The sequence below is a fragment of the Amphibalanus amphitrite genome, unplaced genomic scaffold, assembly GCF_019059575.1.
Source record: "Amphibalanus amphitrite isolate SeventyFive unplaced genomic scaffold, NRLGWU_Aamphi_draft 000730F_arrow, whole genome shotgun sequence".
Taxonomy (NCBI): Eukaryota; Metazoa; Arthropoda; class Thecostraca; order Balanomorpha; family Balanidae; genus Amphibalanus; species Amphibalanus amphitrite.
Window position 1 is genome coordinate 88451 of NW_024882224.1, and position 20294 is coordinate 108744.

The window sequence follows — 20294 nt, forward strand, 5'->3', positions numbered from 1 at the left end:
CCCGCAACCAATCTTGTGACCACGCATCAACATTTTTTACATGTCCAGGGAACAGCATTTCAGTGCTCGATATGCGTCAACATTGTCACCTGAAAATTATTGCAATTTAATTATGGCAAAACCGATGTCGTGCCAATTACGTTTTGTTAGAAAACGCCGTAATTGTTTTTTGACTGTCCTCCATGTCGCAACATTTATGCGTTAATATTGTTCGTTGTGTTTTACAGATCCTTGCCCGGAAGGCTACCACCCCCTCGACGACCAGTGCATCAAGGTCTCCGACACCACTGCAACCTACCACGAGGCACAGGCGGCATGCCACGAGGACAATGCGGACTTGCTATACATTAAGTATTTTCATGAGGTGAGATACTAACATCAGGCTTCTGAAGGTTGCACGATGGTCTCATAGGCCCCAGATTGTCTCTTGAGGGTTCAGCGCAGATTCTTAACCCTCGCCCGTATTGGTGTTTTTGCCAGCGTCTTACATATAGGTAGGGACGTACAGTGGCCACAAAAAAATCTTGACATGGGGAAAATGCAGTGAAAATTGAGTGATTGAATATGTCAGTTTGTACAACTGGTATCTCCTGTATCAGAGGGGAATAGTTGGATCCCCCCCCCCTGCCATTCGGTCCTGATCGAGGTAAAGCTTCGCGGAAAAACACAAGCGTGTTGCCCGTGACGAGAGAAAGCCGATGATACCCAATTTTAAGGTTCTAGGTTATTGGTTGACCTTCCAGCTCAGATCAAACCATCAACGACTTTAAAGTCCGGAAAATTGGGACCTGTTAGAACTTGATATAATGAGGTTGTAATGTTTCTCGGCGTCCTGATTACGAATTTCATGTAAGTTTTGACCACAGGACACGGGTGATGTCTTCATACATTTAAAACCCTCGCCCCCACATGGGGGGAGGGGGTGCCACCCCAGGTAGTTTTTCTGCTCTGCTCTGCACTCAACATTTTTAGAGCTAGAAGCCTGAACTGCTGCTGAACGTGCGTGCCACATTGCAGCGCTACACTGTGCCGCTCCTCGTCAAGGCACTGAATTCTGCCCAGCTTACTCGGCAGTTCGTGTGGATTGGATACGACAGGATCGACGATCCCACATTCACGAACATCTGGGGCGAACCTGGCTCCTTTAAACAAGGTGAGTATGTTTTTTTCATAAAGTAGGCTCAAATGTGTAAATTAACCCGCGCCCCGTAGGGCTACCGGCGGACCCTACCACCCGTAGGGGGGGGGGGCCGTTTCGGCCCCCCCCTAAGATCTCGGAAAGTTACCGGCCGATTTTCAAAATTCAAACGGCGTTCGATAGCCCCACCCGGGAACTACCTTGTGACCAAATTTCATTGACCTAGGTCAAACCGATGACGTCACAGGTCAGGTCAAAGGTCAGATTTTCACCGTTCACAGGCAATTCAAGAAATGTGCTGTGAAAGCGAGTAAATTGGTAATTTATTGAAAACCATCGATGGTACATTGTTCGTCAAACAATACTTTGCTATCTGAGGTCACTGATACCAGGTCAGGTCACAGCGAGGTCAGGTCACCGGGGGTCACAATATGAATGTGTCGTGTGATACATGTTTTATGGTCCATTTTACATGACAAATGCGATTATGTGGGTTAGGCAGCCTTTGGGGCCAGCCTAGGTCACGTTTTTGTGAAGGTCAGGTCAAGGTCAGGTCAAATTAGGTCAAATTTCAAAGTTGATATTTTTGCATAAAATGGGTATTGATTCGATGCAGCTCGTCACGGGGAGTCTAATGGTGGTCTTCGTTTTGCTCTACGAGCTCTAGAATTGCCAAAAATTGAGTTTAAAAATTTGACGTCATCATTTTTGAACAGTTTTTTCGCTATAACTTGGCCAAAAAACGAGGTATCGATCTGAAATTTGGTATGTAGATTGAAGACGGTAGGCACTATCACATATATTCCGGTTTTTTCGAAACTCAAAAAACTTTTTGGATTTTTAGGCGAATATATCCAAAAAATGCTTTTTTGATTTTTGGGGATCAAAACTCAAAAATTTCAAAAATTCGAGATAGCAGTTTTGTAGCCCTGTCAATTCTACACCTTTTATGTCTTGATCATTTTTCTGTATCTTCAAAGCTGTAGTCCTGACAGGTCTTCTCGCGAAGGTCTTTTTTCGGTCGAAAATGACAGAACATGACGTCACTCTGACGTCATTTGTGGCCAATCTATCATAGCCTCTGTAAAAATTTTTGGTCACAATGTGTAAAATTGATGCCCGGAGGGGTCCTGAAAGTTTGGTTGCGATATCTCCAGCCGTTTAGGAGATATCGACCGAAAAGGACAGGGGGGGGGGCCGTTTCGGCCCCCCCCCTACGGGGCGCGGGTTAATGGACAGGTTGACAAAGCCGGGACCCTCACTAAGCATCATCATCATCTTCATCATCATCATCCTCATCTCCTGTGATATCCTCCGGTATCAAATGTTTCACATTTGAATTCGAATAACTTTTGGGTACACTTAACAGTCCACTCAGCCATTTTGAGGCGAATCTAGAATCAGTCTATTCACATTTGCGCACGTGCAGACTGAGACAACACACTCATGAGACTCATGGGCATGGGCAGCATCCGAAACAGTCCCTTCCAGCGTAGCAACTTTGAGCGCAATCAGCGCACCCTGTCTTGAGCTGTAGAAGAGGCCTTTGCACGTGCACACGTACAAAGTGAGATCTCAATTGACCTTAGTTTATACCCTACCACTGGTCGAATCGATCCTATTTACCTGATGCACAAAATGACAGGGTAAACAGCAATATATGCAATGAAGTTGCGGTTCAGAGAGTTTGCTTACTGCTGATAACAAACAAAGTAAAAATCTTCAACGATTCCAAAATATTTCTATAAGCTTGCTTCCACTTGTTGCTTCCCGGTTCACCACCCGGTCTGTTGTTCGACATATTGTTTATCCATGCCCTTCTGTCAATCTCAGTTCGATGCTAAGTGCCAACGTGACGTGTCTTTGATTTCAGGATGGTTGAAGAATGGTCCAGGAACCACACCGCAGGACTGTGTCATTTTACAGAAGGATACCAGCTGGTTAGGAGGATACGTATTCAACGTTCGAGACTGCAACGAACGCCACCACTATGCGTGCACGTACAGGGGTAAGTCCGAATCAAGTCCTTTTAAACGTTTAAACGTTTGAGACCTTTCAGAAACACTTTAATTTCACTACTATGCACACGTACTTTTAGTCAAATTGATAAAGCCGAGGGTAGGTACTGGAAATTTCATGTCGGTACATTTAGCGCTTTTAAAGATATTGCAGGAAAACGGAACGGGCCTACCCTCAGTCATCAGCTGGTCCAATCGTATCTGTTTTCATTCATTTGACGTTAAAATTTCACGACAGGTCAGCAGAGGAAAAACATTTGTCCGGAGGAGTTCCCGTTCTACTACCAAGGAGACTGCTTCCGAGTATCAAACAGTAGCCTCACATTCGCCCAGGCAGAGGTGAGGTGTGCTTATCACTCTTATAAGTTCATACACAGACTTCTCTATATATAGAGAAGTCTGTGGTTCATATGATGCCTATATAACTGCGAATGCGCTCTTGTTTACCAAGCTCGAGTTCAGACAGAGGCGAAGCGGAGGGTTGGGTGGTTGGTACCGTCTTTCCCTCTGGCTGAGCGTCTGTGGAATACCGGTGACACTGGTGAGGATTAAATATCAGGTCCAGAACCCCCAAATGGGGATTGAGTTGTTTTTTTTCGGAAAAAACGTCGACAGACATGGACCGTAAAACAAAGATATTCAGTATTCACACCTTCTCGTTTGTCTTGCCAAGGCGTGCCAAATGTGAAATGGTAGGTATAACTTTATAGATATATATTGAGTAGGAAAAACCTACAGCACATGGGTGGACGCGTTTCGTCAGAGACTTTTTCAACACCCGAATATCGACAAAACAATACGAACACACAAGAACTGTGTGTGTTTTGTCGATATTCGGGTGTTGAAAAAGTCTCTGACGAAACGCGTCCACCCATGTGCTGTATGTTTTTCCTACTCAATATATATCTATTTGTCTGTATAACTTTATGTTCAAAATCAACAGCTTTTTTTAAGTTTCATGTTGGCCTCACTCCAGGGCCTTGGATGATCTTTGATCAACTTGACTGGCTTGACAAACGTGAAGTACTATACGACACATTCATGGGCGCTAATTACGAATCTGGCTTCGCATTTGTCAGGAGCGTGGTGTGTCTGTGGGGTTGGCCGTTGGGGGGGGGGGGGATGAGTGTGAAGCCGACTGTGCTGCTCTCTGGCAGGTGGAGTGCTCGCTGAGTACGAGCGGGTACAGCAAGCTGGCCGCGCCCCAGGCCAGCCACGTCAGCATGTTCGGCTACTTGGCGGCACGCTTTGACGACCTCTGGGTGGGTCTGGACGACCGCGCCGGCGGGCTCACCAACAGGTACGGCTGCCACCTGGTGCGGGTGGCCTAAAAGGGTGTCAAACCATGGAAAATTATCAAATAGACGAAAAAGTGCGCAAAAAAAGCGCCTTGACTGAGAAAGCTGACTGAGCTGAGCGATCGACCTCGAGGGCGGATAGGAACTATACTGAAATGATGTGGTGCTGCCTATGAGCAATTCAAAACTGAGATACAGATAACTAAAGAAGAGGACAGCTGCACTCACAAACAACTTGTCAGACAGGGTAGGCTCTTATGCACAATGTCAGCATTCAATAGTGATGGGGTTCTATTCTGGAACTGTCACAGCTTCTGCAGGCAGTCGACCCTCATCCACTGTGTGGCGACGTGTCTCGTGACCCGTATCCACTATCCAGTGTGTCAATGACACACCATGACCCTGGACCGTAACTTATCATTCCTGATCACGCATAACACTAAATTCAAGGCTGTATCTTATAATTCAAGGCTAAGAAACCAAAACCTCATTTAAAAATCTCAAATTAAAATCGGGTTAACTCAGTTTTATTTGCAAGATTTTTTACACAATTAGCCGTCGGGATGCATCAGGCAGACAGCAAAGGGCAAGATATCATCAAATGAACCTTAGGATGAAGTATAATGTCGGGTACTGCGGGATGCCTAGGAGAAGAGTTGCGCCCTGGCCGGCGGGGATAGGTGAGCTGACCTCTCCGTGCTGCCCTTGCCCCCAGTGGCGGCGACCCGGTGTTACCGGCCACGGTGGCACGCCTGCCCACACCGGACGCCAGCAGCCGGCGGCGCCGCTCCACCGGCCAGTGTATGGCCATCCGGGACGGCGGCTACCAGCTCACCGACTGCCAGGAGAGGCGCCGGCACGTCTGCCTGCTGGTCAGGAGCCCCAGCTGTCCGGACCGCTTCATCAGACACCAGGACAACTGCTACCTGGTAGGGACCCGGCAGCGGCGTGCCGTTGCCGATCTGACACTGTCACTGTGCCGCCTTGTGCCTGCGATTCGCCGGTGTGAGAGTCCGATTGACGCCGCGCTCCACATTGGCAGGTACCCAACCAGCGACCACGCGGGGAAGACTACGCCACCGCCGAGCGAAAGTGCGCCCTCACCGGCAGTTTCGTGGCGGCTGACCGCGACGCACGTCAAGCGGACTTTCTGAAGGCCCTTTGGACCGCAGGTGAGTGTCCAGCATGGTAGATTGTCCGGACCAAGATTACTTTAATACTGTCCTGACGAGTAGCATCGAAATCAGCGTCATGGGCCATAATGCGCAGCCTTAGACAATTCTTATCGCTATCAGGTTTAGGCGCGGCCTATCGGTCTGTGTCTGTGTGGCGAGCTATACGGATAAAAGCTTTGCGCTCTATTAAAGTCCCTCAGCGTGGAACGGAATCCCCCTCCCCTGAACCAATCCATCACTCATACATCACTCAGCGCCGTTCGATAACCGGGGGTCTGCCTCAGTGAACCACACCTCGTACTGGGTGGGACTCAGCTCAGACGAGAAGGACGAGACGTCGCTCTTCTACCCCAACTGGGAGCCGTTCACCTCTGGCAACTACAGCCGGTTCGACGCGCCGCCGTCGATGGCCGCGCCCGCCTGCACCGTCGTTGCCAGTGACGACGGGTTCGCCACCTGGAGAGAGTCATCGTGCGTCCAGAGGGCGAACATTATCTGCCACTACCAGGGTAGGTGGAGAGGGCAAACACTATTTGACAGCGTCAAGGATAGGCGGATAGAATGTTTAGATAAATGCATCCCTTGGCAATGGGAGCATTGTGTTCAAGTAGTTGGTTCATTCAACAAAGCGAAAAGCATCAGGTTACTGTACCAAACGTATGCAACTTACGGTAATTAATGGTTTTTCCTTACCTCTCGTCTTCCGAGGCTCGCCCATCTGGCACCTATACCGTCTAACATCCCCGGCCCAAGCAGGACTGCTCATTTTACCTCTCACCTCCCCAAATCTGCCCGTCTTGTCGCTCGCCTCCTCAGTCCCCAGTTCTGCCCATCTTACCTCTAATCTGGCCAGGTTCACCTCTCTCTCCAATCTCTCCAGGTCTGCCCACCTGTCCGGCGGGCTACACGGCGCTGCTGGACAGCGGCTACACGTGTCTGAGACACAGTCCAGACAACGGCACCTACTGGTCCAAGTTCAGCGAGTGCTACAACGACGGTCCCAACACCGGACTGGCAGTGGTCTCCTCCGGTCGGGTACAGGCAGCCATGATGGTGAGACACACTGACGGCCCAGCGGCCAGCGGGCCCACAGCCATTAATGGGTTCATTACCCTCTTCCTCCCGCTCACACACACACACACAATTACTTATGCGCATTGCAGCATGCGTATGTAGAAATATGACAACATCAAATGAAGGCTTTTGGATGAGTTGATCGGTAATCACTTTTCAAAGTCATTCATGAGTAATGGATAATGAAATCAATCAGAGGTAAGTTCAGTTATCATATACATATTCAGTTATCACTATTCAACATTCAACATTCCGTGTCGCTTTTCAGAGCTTTGTAGAAAAAGAAAGCAACGCTGCTTCCACGGCACCGTTCTGGATCAGCTTCCGCGGGCCTTCGGCTCTCGTGGATGAGCCCGAGCACCAGAACCGGCCAGTGGGGAACGTGGTGCAGCGCGTCCGCTGGATCGACTACAACGCCATGACGTGGACCGACGAGGTCACGGAGCTGCACAACAACGGCACCAACAGTGAGCAGACGCCGCGGTCGCCCCGCGCGCGCCGCGGGACGTGGCTCCACGGGTGTCTGTTGACTAGCTATGAGAATCGTCCCGGCCCCCGGGTGCCTCTTGATTAGCTAAAAGAATGGTACCAGGTGACCGTTGACTAGCTAAGAGTCTGCGGACCAGTTGACTTCTATTTTGACTCAACTTCTAGCAAAGACGAGTAAGATTCAATATTGCAAGCCAAATGGTGTAGTTGTCGAACCTTTTTTTCAGGCTTCCAAGTTCCACAATATTCAGGGTGTGAGAAGGTCCATGAGGTGTGCTGTGTTGATAATGACGTGTTTCTTAGTGATGTCTAGCTTCCTAACACTTACGGTATTAATCTAGCTTGAATGCCTTAATAAAGTAACTTCCTGCGCCATCTCCTCCCAGTGACGGAAATCTGGCGCGATAAGTGCGCCACTCTCGACCTCGAGAGCAACTGGCTGCGCAACGACTGTCTCGACAACTTTGCCGCCCTCTGCGAGCACACCGGTGAGTTGTGAGTTCTGACTGTGAGCTGCAGCCCTGAGTTACAGAGCTATCGGCTGCATTCGGGAGCGTTATTAGCTGCAACTGCACCAGAGGCATTTCTCCAGAGCCTTCCACAGGACTTGACCTTAGGGAAGGCTTTGATGAGACGGCATAGCAGTGGCAACCGTGACAGAACGACGTCATAATAATAGAAACATCCTTAGGTTGCTAACATCTTCAGCGTTTTTTCATCAATTTTCAAAGCAGACATCATCTGAAGTGTGACAAGACATGTGTACGTAATGCGAAGGATCTACAGTTAGTGGATGTATCATGGCATTGGTGTTCCGATTTAGCCATGCCGGTTTAGTTTGTAAACCGACTCGTTGATAGTGTCGACATTTTACCGACCTGCCCCCGTTACCGATTGGTTTCAGCGTGCTACTCGACCCGCGGCCACCAGTGTATCTTCCCGTTCCTCGGCCCGGAGGACGGCGTGGAATACCACAACTGCACGTCCCTGGACACCACAAACATCTTCCAGCCGTACTGCGCCACGGGTGAGGCCCCTTTCAGTCGTACTGGTGAGGCTACTTCCAGCCGTACTGCGCCACGGGTGAGGTCTTTTCCAGGCGTACTGGTGAGACCTCTCCTCTCCCAGCCACTGGTGACACCCCTTCCAGACACTAATGACTGTTGAGGCTCCTTACAGCCACTGGTCAGACCCCTTCCAGCGGCCCGTACTGCGCCACGGGTGAGGCCACTCACAGGCACTGATGAGGCCCATTACTGGGCCACTAGTGAGGCTCCTCTTCCAACCGCCGCCACCAGTCACTGGGCGCAATGTGCTTCACTGCACAGTTGTCGATAGTTCTGGGCGCTGGTGTTATCTTTATACACGCAACTGCAGTCTCCACGCCTCTGTAACGTCCCCTAGCTAATGTACGTACGAATGTTGGTCACGTGGCATCCTCTTGTGCAACAGCCCGGTGTCTGTACGTCTGTCCCTCACCTGGCGATCCCCTCGTGTAAAGTCTGTCTGCCACCCCACGGCCGCCTGGTGCAACTGTCCGTCTGTCCATCACGTCACGGGCCCGGTCTCACCGTCACCCGCAGAGGTGAACAGCACGGGGCACGCGGTGCGGATTGAAAAGTGCCAGCGCTACTGCTACTTCCGCCGACCCGTTGTCAAGTGCTACGACCCTCCGCTGCACCCGCTGTTGGAGAACGAGACCGACCCAACGGTCTGGAGAGCCAACTGGACATCCAGCTGGGACGGTGTCACCCACCTCAAACAGGTGGGAGCTGCGCGCACACACTGACCTCACCTCAGTGTGAACAGATCGGGACAGGGACTGGGACGGTGTCGCCCACCTCAAACAGGTGGGAGCTGCGCGCACACACTGACCTCAGTGTGGACAGATCGGGACAGGGACTGGGACGGTGTCACCCACCTCAAACAGGTGGGAGCTGCGCGCACACACTGACCTCAGTGTGGACAGATCGGGACAGGGACTGGGACGGTGTCACCCACCTCAAACAGGTGGGAGCTGCGCACACACTGACCTCAGCGTGAACAGATCGGGGCAGGGGTGACGAGGAGAGCGTCTGTACATTCGGTGTGTTCAGACGGAGACGGGAAGGATGGTAGACGGATGTCAGGCGTGGCGATGTGGTTGACGATTTGCACTGGTGGGACTGATTCGAATCAGTGGCACACAGCATCAGTTATGTTAACACTGCTGCAAAAATAAATGACTTTTCAAATCGCAGTTGACGTATTGAAACTAGTATGATATATACGCTGGAAGTTCGCAAGCAAATGGTAACAATGTTCGAAACTTTGCAGTACCAAAATATCACCTACCAGTGTCCGATCGGGTACGTCTTCGATAAGAACAATAAAAACATCATCAAACTTACCTGTGGAAACTGGACGTGGGAGCCGGAGCCTGGGCTCAGCAACGCCACCTGTCAACGTAAGAGTCATGCGGAAAAGGAGGGAACGGATAGCCTGCCGAAAGGCGCAGATTTTGGCTGCGTGGTGACGTGAAAAAAATGTGCTGTTTTCGACAATCTGTAATTTGATAGAAGAATGTAACACTTTCCGGCACATACTGAAACAAACGCCTTATGACATTATTTTACAGTGATTGTAAATATGAAAAAGACAGCAATGTTCGTTTAAATTTCAGCCAAGTATTAAATGTTATTCATATTTCATATTGGCGATCACCGCATCTATATATCTAGACCCGGCTGCTCTCTGAGCCGTTTCTGACATCTGACGCCCCCCCCCCCTCACCGCCGCCCACACAGCGGTACAGTGTTCCCGTGAGCTGCCGAACGTACCGGCCGACACCTCTCCGGGAAACGCCAGCGTGCTCGTCTGGGACGGCCTTTACGAGTATCTCACTCCCATCGAGTTCACCTGTCCCACCGGTAAGCCACGGTGTCGTCAACGAGGAGATGTTATAGAAAGGGAAGTTTGGCGTGCTCTAATAGCCAGTTTTCTCTTCATCCCAAACATAAGCGAACCCAAATAATATAGGGGGAAGTAGACGCGGATATTCATTGGAAATGTGTGTTGTATAGCCCCAGGATTAAGTATAAGCATTATGGGTTCCGACCGAAGACTCACCAAGGCCAAGCTGTCAGTCTCTCTCGCTAATCTGTGACCCGATACAAAATCACCCACCCGACCGATCACGCGCCTGGCGTCTGACCTGACCTCCCGTCAGGTCACGTGTTCGAGGGCCTGGTCCGCAAAGCCCACGAGGGGAACTGGTCCATCAACCCGTCACCGTGGAGCCAGCTTACGTCGGTCGAGTGTGACGCCACCGGCCAGTGGATGCCAGCCTTTCTGCCCAACTGCGTGCCGTTCGACTGTTTGGGGCCACCTCTCGAGCCCCCCGAGTGGGTCTCGTACGACTGGGACAACGCCACAATCAGTTATGGACACACGGTGAGTGCCAGCGAGTGAGACAGACACTCGGAGAGTTAACAGACACACGGTGAGTGAACGGGAGTGTCAGCTACGGGTACACGGTGAGTTACAGCGAGTGAGACAGACACTCCGACAGTTCACTGACTAAACGGAGTGAGTGAGTGACAGTGAGAGACTGTCTGGTATAGCCAGTGACCATGATCTCAAGTGGCCTGGCTGTGATATAACCGGCCCCTGTTTCGACCTCCAGCCACCTGACTAGTTATCAGGTACGAATGGCTCCTTACATTTAACCCCAGGAGATCTGTATGATGAACCCGACAACTATCCCTTCTCTCAGGTGCGCTACTGGTGCACTCCCGGTGTCGGCTGGGCCTTCCCCAGTGACGGGGCCATAGAGCACTTCAGCACGTGCCAAGAGAACGGCAACTGGTCCTTGACGGAACTGGAGGATTGCATCTGTGAGTAAAAACATCTCCCTCAGGCCGACTCACAGTGGTTGTCACCAAAGCTTCTACTCGGGATCTGTCGCGGAAAGAAAATGCATTCCTAAATTAATGGCAATTCATGCACGGTCACTTTTTGTTCCGTCTTGCTTAAGGATATGTCTGTACTTCCCGCGGCTCGCTATCGATAGCCCATGTGGTGCATAATGTGCGATGTGCAGACACCGTATCAACAAAATATGTAGCCAAGAACAACTCCGCTGTGAAGTCCTGCCACTCTGTTTACCGCGCCGCTGCCGTCAGTGATGCCGTGCCCGGACCCGGCGCCGGAGACGGTCACCAACCAGACGTTCAGCTACGGCCTCGTGTTCAGCAACTACACGTGTCCTCCGGCCTGGGAGTTCGCCGACGGCAGCCGCCAAAAGTCGGCAGAGTGCCTGCTCGAGACCAAAGTCTGGGAGCCGGCCGTCATGCCGCCCTGTCAGAGTGAGTCTGCCCGGCCCGTCGACCGGCGCCGCTCGCTCGCTGCTGGTTGGGATAATTTCCCAGGTGGCGCTTATCAGTGTACGCACTTTAATTGTTGTACACGATACGTGTGGGGCGTTTCAAAGCAGCTAGTTTAGCCGTTTTATATCGAAAGGTGACCACTGACCACGTTTGCAGCAGCTGAGCGATGCAAAGCAAGGTCCTCACTATCAAAGCTCCCCATCCGTTCCACCTGTGGGTCGACGCAGCGCTGACCGCCGATCAGAGCTCCTATTCGGCCCCCTATGGGTCTGCGCAGCGCTGACTGCCCATTCTCCCCTCCGCTGCTGCCCTCTAACTGAGCTCCCTGTTCGGCCACCTACTCGTATTGGTCGGCGCAGCGCTGACTGCCGATTCTGCCCTCTGTCAGAGCGCCGCTGCGCTGAGGAACCTCCGGAGGTCTTCCAGAAGGGCATGACGAGGAAGTGGCCAAAAGGCGAGGACGGCCAGCCCAACTACGAGCTGGACGTGGTCATCCAGTACCGGTGTCCTCACCGCCGACTCACCTGGGAGTTCAACGAGACCATTCAGGTGAGCTTTTCTGTAAGGCGTTTGATTACTGAGCATTGAATAGTGGCTTTAGACCACCCTGATGCGCACTTTGAGACGCCTTTGAAACGATAGTGGTGACGGCCTACTGACGTGTTGCGGTACCGGCCCACTGCACTGACATGTAATTGTGGTGATGATGGCCTCGTGTTTTGTCGCTCGCCGGCAGGAGGTGATGTGCATCCACGATCCGGAGAGCGACCTCATGGTCTGGGAGCCCTTCAACATTACCCTCTGTAACCGTAAGTACGGGGCGAGGGAGCCGGGTTGAAAGCAGCGCTCGTCCGTCATCGACGCTCTGTTAGATCTGCCTCAGTCTCTCGCTTGTGCTAATCGTTCAACCTTTGCGTGGTATATTTGCTCGCAATTAAATAAAAAAAGAATCGCAATAAATCACAGCAATTGAATTGATGATAGCACGATTCAGTACAGAAGAATACAATTAGGCATCGACTTTAAGATTAGTGCGCACTGGAACGGTATAATATTGTATCTATGCTTGTGAGTCTCTGACCACCTGATTTTTTTTCTTGTCATCACTGCGTCGAACCGAGCACAATACGGATTTGTCTGCAGCGACAAGCTGCGGAAATCGGGACAGCATTACATGAGGTGAGCAAAACTGGGATCGGCAGTACATACTGAAAATGTGAAATAAAGTAAAACCAATGAGACAAATTGAAAAGGTGTAGTGATTCACACCTTAAAAAATGAAGCTGCTTTATGCACCTTCATATATTGATTAATTGAGCTCATTGCTAGTAGGTACTTGGCATAAGTAAGACCATTCAACCGTCTCTCATTCATTGCCTTGTTTTGAATTGTGTGTGTAATATACTGAGTCGATGATGTGATCGTATTTGTGATACATGCGTCGATGATGTGATCGTATTTGTGATACATGTGTGGTGCTGTGCAGCTTGTGAATATGACATCCTTATCCTTAACCCAGCCCTGCACAGCGCAAATGAGAGAGAGAGAGTGAATGCGAGAGTGTTATATGATCGTGCCTGATTATTGGTGACTATGCAATGGATATTGTATGCGTTGTAATGTCTTCTCACTTGGTGTATAACTGTATATGACCGTTTTCTTGCAGCGATGGTAAGCATAAATCGAACATTGAAACCACAACGATCGTTTGACTGTGTATATGTTTCGATATGTGACATGACGTTTGACAGTGCGTGAGGAGACATGCTCGTATGTGCAGTGGTATGTGCCAAACTTACCAATAACAGGACAACAGCAGGAATGGCGATAGACCAGAACAGGACCAGAGGGCAAATCTAGAGGTGAGACCATACATGAGCTATACTTGGCCAGAATTCCACCGATAAGAAATATCCTCTTTGCTAACCGCAGGTAAGACAATCTTTTATTTTTCAGTCTGTATGAATACCTAATTGAATGGTGTCCAGGGGCTTACGCGCACCCACAGTGTAGTGTTAACATACAAATAAAAACGTGTCATAATTCCATAAAGTAACGACTATTCAAAAACATTCTGACACATAAGCGATCAAATACCAAAACTTAAACTATTACCGATTCATATATCTATTAATCGACGTAGGTATCCCCTTCAAGCCCAGTCTTTCCATTCGCTCATCCCCCTCCCTCTCTGCAGCTGCAGCACAGCCGCTGCTGCTGGTGCTGGTGCTGCTGCTGCTGCTGGATTCTCCACCCTATGGCCCGTCGGAGCGGCTGGAGGCTGGAGCCTCCCTCAATTCCGCCTCCAACTGGCGGAGCCCACTTGTACTCGGCGGCTGGCGGCGGCCCGGTCCGGCCCGGTGCTCCGTCCGTCTCCGCTGGTGTGACTTCACGGATCATCAGCCAATGTTGAGAGAGGATCGTCACGACTACATCAGCGCGTCCGGCGACCGGTGAAGATGTCTACGGGAGCTGACAGGTGTGTTGGCGCTGCTGAATGTTGCGCAAATGTTTTCTCTCAAAAATGCTTCTGGTAATAAAACCTAAAAGGTGAAAAATATCTTGTACTTCACCCATAAGGAACAAAATAAAAGCTGTTCAACAATACAACACATTATTCCCTATCAGTGAGCACCTATGTTCATCCCACAGGAGCCGCTGCTGGCGCCCGGCGCCGCCAGCCGACGTGGTCACACCGGCCGCAGCTCTCTCCCAGAGAGCTGCCCTCCCGCGCCGCGAGCGACATCTGAATCTCGGAACTACGCTACGTGCGACACCTAGCGTCAGAAGGCAGAAGAAAATCACAGGACCACAATCGTCCGTATCTCCTGCCGCTGCGGCCTGCGAGTGTATCACCAAAGATCAGCAGGAAGAGGCCCGAACCAAAGAAGGAGAAGAAGAAGAAGAAAAATGACTTTTGATCCAGAAGTTCCTTGGCAAATTGCTTGAAACAGTTTTACTACACCCATTTGCTGAAAATGGTTGATTGCCTGTGCCATCCGGAACCAAAGCTTTGTCTGAGATGAGCATCTTGTATCGCATCCATGGGCTCCACATCCGTATTCGACTTGGCTGTGGGGGAAAACCTCCTTATATCTAAAGTGATTTTTTACCTCATAACACCAATGGACCCAGTATAAAGGTGCAAATTATAATATGGAAATTGGACTGAATGTAAAATTATTAAATATTTACCATGCATTTTTGTTTAAAAAATAACGCAAGAGAAGCTCGCATCCCCGACGTCGGCCGGAAACGGAGCCCGTGGACAGCTGTGTTTAGTTTGCCTGCTGTTTGTGTGTGCTGAACTTACAAGCGGATGCTGGTGGTTACGTGCTTACGAGCCTCTTGCAAAGCTACTCGCTACCAAAACATGGTTAATGTGTTAAGTGTATGAATAAAAGTATGCCTATCAATTATACATTGTCACACCTACTATTTAATAAATATAGGCAGAATCGCTATGAGGCAGAACGGACCATTTTGTTGCAAATGTGAACGGACTTTGATATCAAATAACACAGCAGAGGGCTGAAGTCGCAAGCATCGTGACCACCAGCATTAGCTTACCCTATCCATCCATGTCGTTTGTAATATGTGTTGAACTACATAGGATAGGTGGCTAGATGTAAACAGATTGTGTTCGCTTATAAGAAACTGAATCCAGATATCGCTAGTGCAATTTCGATATTGTGTTCTGTTGTGCTGTACAGTGTTGCAGATCGTTGTGTTCATAACTGTCTTCGGGAAATAGCATTAATAGCAAATCATCCCGAGTTGTTAGACGTTCATTAAAATAAACCGGAAACGGGTTAGATCATCCATGCAGTTTGTCAATAAAGTTCAAATAAAATCATTCAATAATGCTTGGTGAATTACGATGAGTTCATCATTTTCAATGTACCAATGAATCAGACATTACTTAATTGTCTCGATTGGTCCGTAGTTAAATTTTGCGTAATGCATCAGCTTTCTTGTTTAATTTGTGAGCATCGATAATTACTGATAATGTACGATAATACACTACCGATAATTATCGATAATGAACTAGCACAAACTTTTAAAAGTGTGATGGTCGTGCTATGTAGTAGTTAGCGATATCGGTGTATCATCTCTGTCACCTTGGCCTCGATATCCTGGCGACGGCATTAGCTCGAGTGGCTTCGTAGCAAAGAGGGAGGCGTCGACGCAAATACAAAGCACGTGTTCTCAGTCGATATATCTTGTTTGATCAATGGTATCAATGGCAGGCAATGGAATGTTTGCGATGTTTGCAATCACTTCAACCACAGATCTTCAACACTTCGCTGCACACTAGGGCCTTGGCACACTCATGCTTGACTCATGCCATACAGCTTTGTGTGCTTTGCACACGCTATCGGTGATTGTGGACGATCCATGGATTGAAGTGTAAACATTGATAAGACATTTCCGGTATGGGTTTCTTTCGCGTGAAGGCTAGCGAGGAAAATACAATAATTGTAAACCGAGACTGTGGTGTAAGAGTGGTGCTGGATTACCTGAAGATTCGACTGGGTATCACCGATACAGAGGTTGAGCTAGACCTATGCGACGAGTGGGGAAACGTACGGTTCCTGTCCCAAGCTCCTCCGAGATGCAACACAATTCACCTTCTAGCTCCTCGGGGGCTCTACACGCCGGTTGTGATAACACAAACGCCGACGCTGAAATTTGAGGTGAAATATTTTCCATTGGCTCTATAAGAGTTCCTTGCCTAAGGCGTACCACCTTCGATGTAAGGAATTATCTCGTATTTAATTTTGTAGTCAATTCAAGTACGTCTCGTCGTTCACTGTCTAGGTAATAATACCAATAGAAAAAGTGCGGTATGCGTTTGACCTGATTGCAGCACATGGCAGCATATTATATGATTCGATGCAGTTCTATTCTCTGTAGTTCCAGCTTGAGCACGCCTCAGTTGCATCCGTAATAGCGCACAATCGCCCCCCCCCCCTTTGTTTCAGTTTCCTATGGGGAAGCCAGTCACCATCCATAGGCTCAGGGACGCTCAGCGAAAGGCCCGACGACAGTGGGGCAAGCTGCAGAAGTTGCTCGGCTCGTTCAGCGGCCAGTTCGACTCGGACGAAGAGGCAGTGGAAACCATCTACCAGGTGGTAGGGTCGCCTTCCGCCGACTACGGCAAGGGCAAGGTCAAGGGACGCGACCCAGCCCCAAAGTCTCCCCGGTCGAGGTCGATATCAGCAGGCAAAAAGAAGAAGGCGTCATGGGCCACCGATATATCTGAGTCAAAGGAAAATACATCCGAGAATGGTCAAACTCAGCCAGAGAGACCTGCGGTCTCTGCAGGTAGAGAGACAACAAGGGCAAGAAGGGTGTCCATTTCAGACGAGCGAAATGAAATCGAGGCTACTGAAGCCGAAAACAAGAGCAGTATGCAAAGAAGGCCACTCAATAACGTGGAAAGTAAAGGAACACATGGGCTTAGCCAAGATTACGGAGTAGATCACGACAAGACGGCAGGCCTTGCTGGCCGAAGAGGATCAACGAAATACGAGAATAATGTGCCTGAAATACCGGCAAACAAGTCCAAGGATGTTGTGACTGGAGAGGAGCATGATGATACCAGCAAGACGACACCGGCGAGCACCAAACCAGCAGAGGCCGGAGAGAGTGGCAAGGCTGCAGAAGAGGCACCAGAGATTCCGAAACCGAGCACCTCAACCACTGACAGAGACAAAACAGATCTTCCCGCTGAGCGTCCAGCACATGAATCGACAGACAGTGGTATCGAGTCAGCGGCCAGCAGGTCGGGCGGGAGGGCGAAGGAGTCGGGGATGCGGGAGACCTCCAGTGACGCGCAGTCAGCCAGCGGAGAGGCAGGAAGCAACGAGGACTCCCCCAGTGCGCCGACTTTGCCGCTGTCTAAGACGAAACTCAAACATCGCAGGAGCTCCAGAATGCCGGCCATTCCGGAGCAAGTCGCCCCGGCAAACAGTGGAGTCAGCAAGGATGGGGCACCCGCAAAGTCGGAGGCATATGACGAAAACCAACAGTCTCAGGATGGAAAGACAACCAGCTCCGGCCCGTCAGATGCAACGAACATCACAAACGAGAAGGACGTAACAAGAGACTCATCAAACGCCGCTTCAACCGATGCATCACAGCCGACAGCTAACGCAGTCACTGTCGAGCACAGTGTCGGCGAATCCTCCTCTCCCGGTGCACCCCGTCCGCCTCAGGATCCCTCATCTCCTGCCGCGAGCGGCGCTGCCCTGGCGCCGGAGGACATCGCCGGAGTGGCGGTGTCGATCGTCCCACCGAGTGCGGCGGCACCTCACCGGCGCAGCGTGGACGTCACGGCGCTGCTCGGCATCCCCGTGACGGACGGGACGCCCGGAGCCGAGGCCGACCCGTCCACCGGCCACGGCGTGCCCTCGATGATCGACGAGGAGTGGCGCAGAGCGGCGGCCACCGAACAGCTGGTGGGGGTGCTCAGCGCCACCTCGCGGCTCGTCTACCTCGGCTCGGCCAGGAGCCAGCCGGTGGACGTGCCGCAGATCAACGTGGTCAGCACGACGGAGGAGCAGGCGCAGCGGCTGAGCTCCGGGTCCGCGCTGCTGGCCGCGGCTGGACCGGGGGAGGAGAGGACCCGCACTGATGACGTGGGCGGCGAGCGGGGTGACGTGACGTCGCAGCCAGACACATGGAGGTCGCCCTCAGGCGGCGCCGTCGAGACCTGAACACAGCCTGGCATGCGAGATGTCCATTGTCCGATGCACATGTGTCAAGGCAATTCCGAATGTTCGTGGAAAATGCAGGCAGTGTGCAGGCGAATCGGATAGGAGCACGAAAATAGCTGTGCGACTAGGATGCAATGCAGCGATGATGAATTCGTTACTGTGCAGTGTGATTCAGCTACGCGTTTCTCGTACAAACATCGTGGATTTCAGTGTGCTAGCGTTAAAATGTTACGTTGATACTTGATTGTTGTCATGTATGTACGATGGAGTGCGTTTTATGCGACCAAAAGAGTTCACAAAACAAATATATTTCGTCAGTTCGATGACAATCATCTGTCAATGGGTTGATTTAAGCCAAACAATTTTTGGGCCAATATCCGGCGGCGGTATTAATAAGTGCCGGCCGCGAGTTCGTGCCGAGAATGGCGTGTCTGATTACCGCCGTCGCCGGCCAATCTCGGCGCGGTCACGCCGGCCAGAGTCGAATTCGATGATGGCCCGAGGCGGTATTGGATTTCCGACGGCTGACGGGGTGTCGGCGGCGCCCCCCGACATCATCCGTCGGCCGGTCAGCGGGCCGGTGCACACAGACGTTCGCGCGGCACGTCCGCACGGCCCCGAGGAAGTGTACCTATACGGACGGGACTGTTGACGGCGATTCCCAACACGTCTGTGCATACGGCCGCCGAGGAAGTGTACTGTCGCGGCTTCCCTAAAGCTACCATGAATAATCTCATTATATGTACAAAGACGGTAACTTATGATGCACGGGCGCTTTCAAAATGTCTGACAGGCTCTGTTTCTTTACATCATGTGGTTAAAGTCGAGAACTGAGAAGGGAACGTACCTATAATCTCGTAGAAAGGTACGTTGTTTAAATCTCCAACATTTTTATATGTCCGAGTACCTATATAGTCAGTACCTACCTGCTAATGCCTAATACATACGGTACGTACCTTCAGATATATCTATCATCAAAGTTTAAAATACTTCAAAAAATTGTACCTTTTGTCATCGGTAAGCTCTAGCTATGCCTACCTTTTATAAATTTATGAACCCATTAGGACAAATAATATCAAATGGGATACAAGCTGATCAATGTCGACCCACTGCGGATGATGGAGCGAAAATGTTTGGCTGTCGCGGATGGTTCTCCTATAGAATCGGGCGCTCTGAAAGGGCTGAAAGGAGCGGATAGACTCTGTCCCAGAGCACTGAAAGGCGTCGCAGCAGGCCTCCATTAGGGCCAGTTACTCTACAGATACCGTCCAATCACCGCTCAAAACCAGTTACTCGGCACAAATCAGAGCCAATCAGAACATAATACCAGATGTCCCATTCGTTCAATCTTTCATTTAAAAAGGACACTGGATGCGCAGCGGTTGAAGCAGTTCGAATTCGCCAGGCACAATGAACCATATTAATCTGAGACCGAAGAAGGAACCGGTTGAATGACAACCATTGTGATTGTTCCAAGCAGGCGAGAGCGACCAGGAAAATGCTTCGATGTTTAACGGACGGCGGAAGGGCAGATGAGTTAAAAGACCGGGTGGGATACCTACACACAGCGACATTATTGATGAATGCACATTTTACGCTACTGGAAGGTACGCACATTGGCGAATGCAGAAAGACAGCATTGGATGCAGCGGAGGGAATGAGACGCTGCCCCCCCCCCTTAGCTGAAAAAAATATACTTTGAAGCTTATCTATGGCCAGGTACGACAGGCTATTGGAAACCCATCCCAATAAATGAAATATGAATAAAGGTAACGTAGCGTAGGCCTAATCTAGGTAGGTTTTATGCCAGGAACCGATAAATTCTCCTAAATTTGGAACGTTGCAGTCGCCGGTAGCGGGGCATTTGACCCTGATGCATATCTTACCCAAGGCCCTTAAAACAACCTCACCACCATGGATCCACCAGTGAACGTTACAATGGCCCCTGCACTGCCATGGAGCTTGCCTATCGTTGCACTGACGGACCGATTGCTAAACGCAGTCGACATCTGG

General features: G+C 50.4%; 1 protein-coding gene across 1 annotated transcript in view; it reads left to right on the top strand.

Moving 5' to 3' along the window:
• LOC122365317 overlaps window positions 1–18610 on the top strand; it is a 57429-nt gene extending 38819 nt beyond the window's left edge. The window contains exons 36-59 of the mRNA XM_043336442.1: window positions 228–364; window positions 1018–1153; window positions 3012–3146; window positions 3395–3495; window positions 4314–4456; window positions 5170–5383; window positions 5497–5626; window positions 5914–6138; window positions 6510–6682; window positions 6972–7170; window positions 7579–7680; window positions 8097–8219; window positions 8776–8957; window positions 9509–9638; window positions 9979–10101; window positions 10401–10624; window positions 10947–11067; window positions 11356–11538; window positions 11948–12108; window positions 12296–12368; window positions 12703–12738; window positions 13311–14038; window positions 14212–16256; window positions 16545–18610. Coding sequence (XP_043192377.1) covers window positions 228–364; window positions 1018–1153; window positions 3012–3146; window positions 3395–3495; window positions 4314–4456; window positions 5170–5383; window positions 5497–5626; window positions 5914–6138; window positions 6510–6682; window positions 6972–7170; window positions 7579–7680; window positions 8097–8219; window positions 8776–8957; window positions 9509–9638; window positions 9979–10101; window positions 10401–10624; window positions 10947–11067; window positions 11356–11538; window positions 11948–12108; window positions 12296–12368; window positions 12703–12737 — 3050 coding nt within the window. The 3' untranslated portion in view covers window position 12738; window positions 13311–14038; window positions 14212–16256; window positions 16545–18610. The remainder of the gene's footprint in view (window positions 1–227; window positions 365–1017; window positions 1154–3011; window positions 3147–3394; window positions 3496–4313; window positions 4457–5169; window positions 5384–5496; window positions 5627–5913; window positions 6139–6509; window positions 6683–6971; window positions 7171–7578; window positions 7681–8096; window positions 8220–8775; window positions 8958–9508; window positions 9639–9978; window positions 10102–10400; window positions 10625–10946; window positions 11068–11355; window positions 11539–11947; window positions 12109–12295; window positions 12369–12702; window positions 12739–13310; window positions 14039–14211; window positions 16257–16544) is intronic.
• Window positions 18611–20294: the final 1684 nt, after the last annotated feature.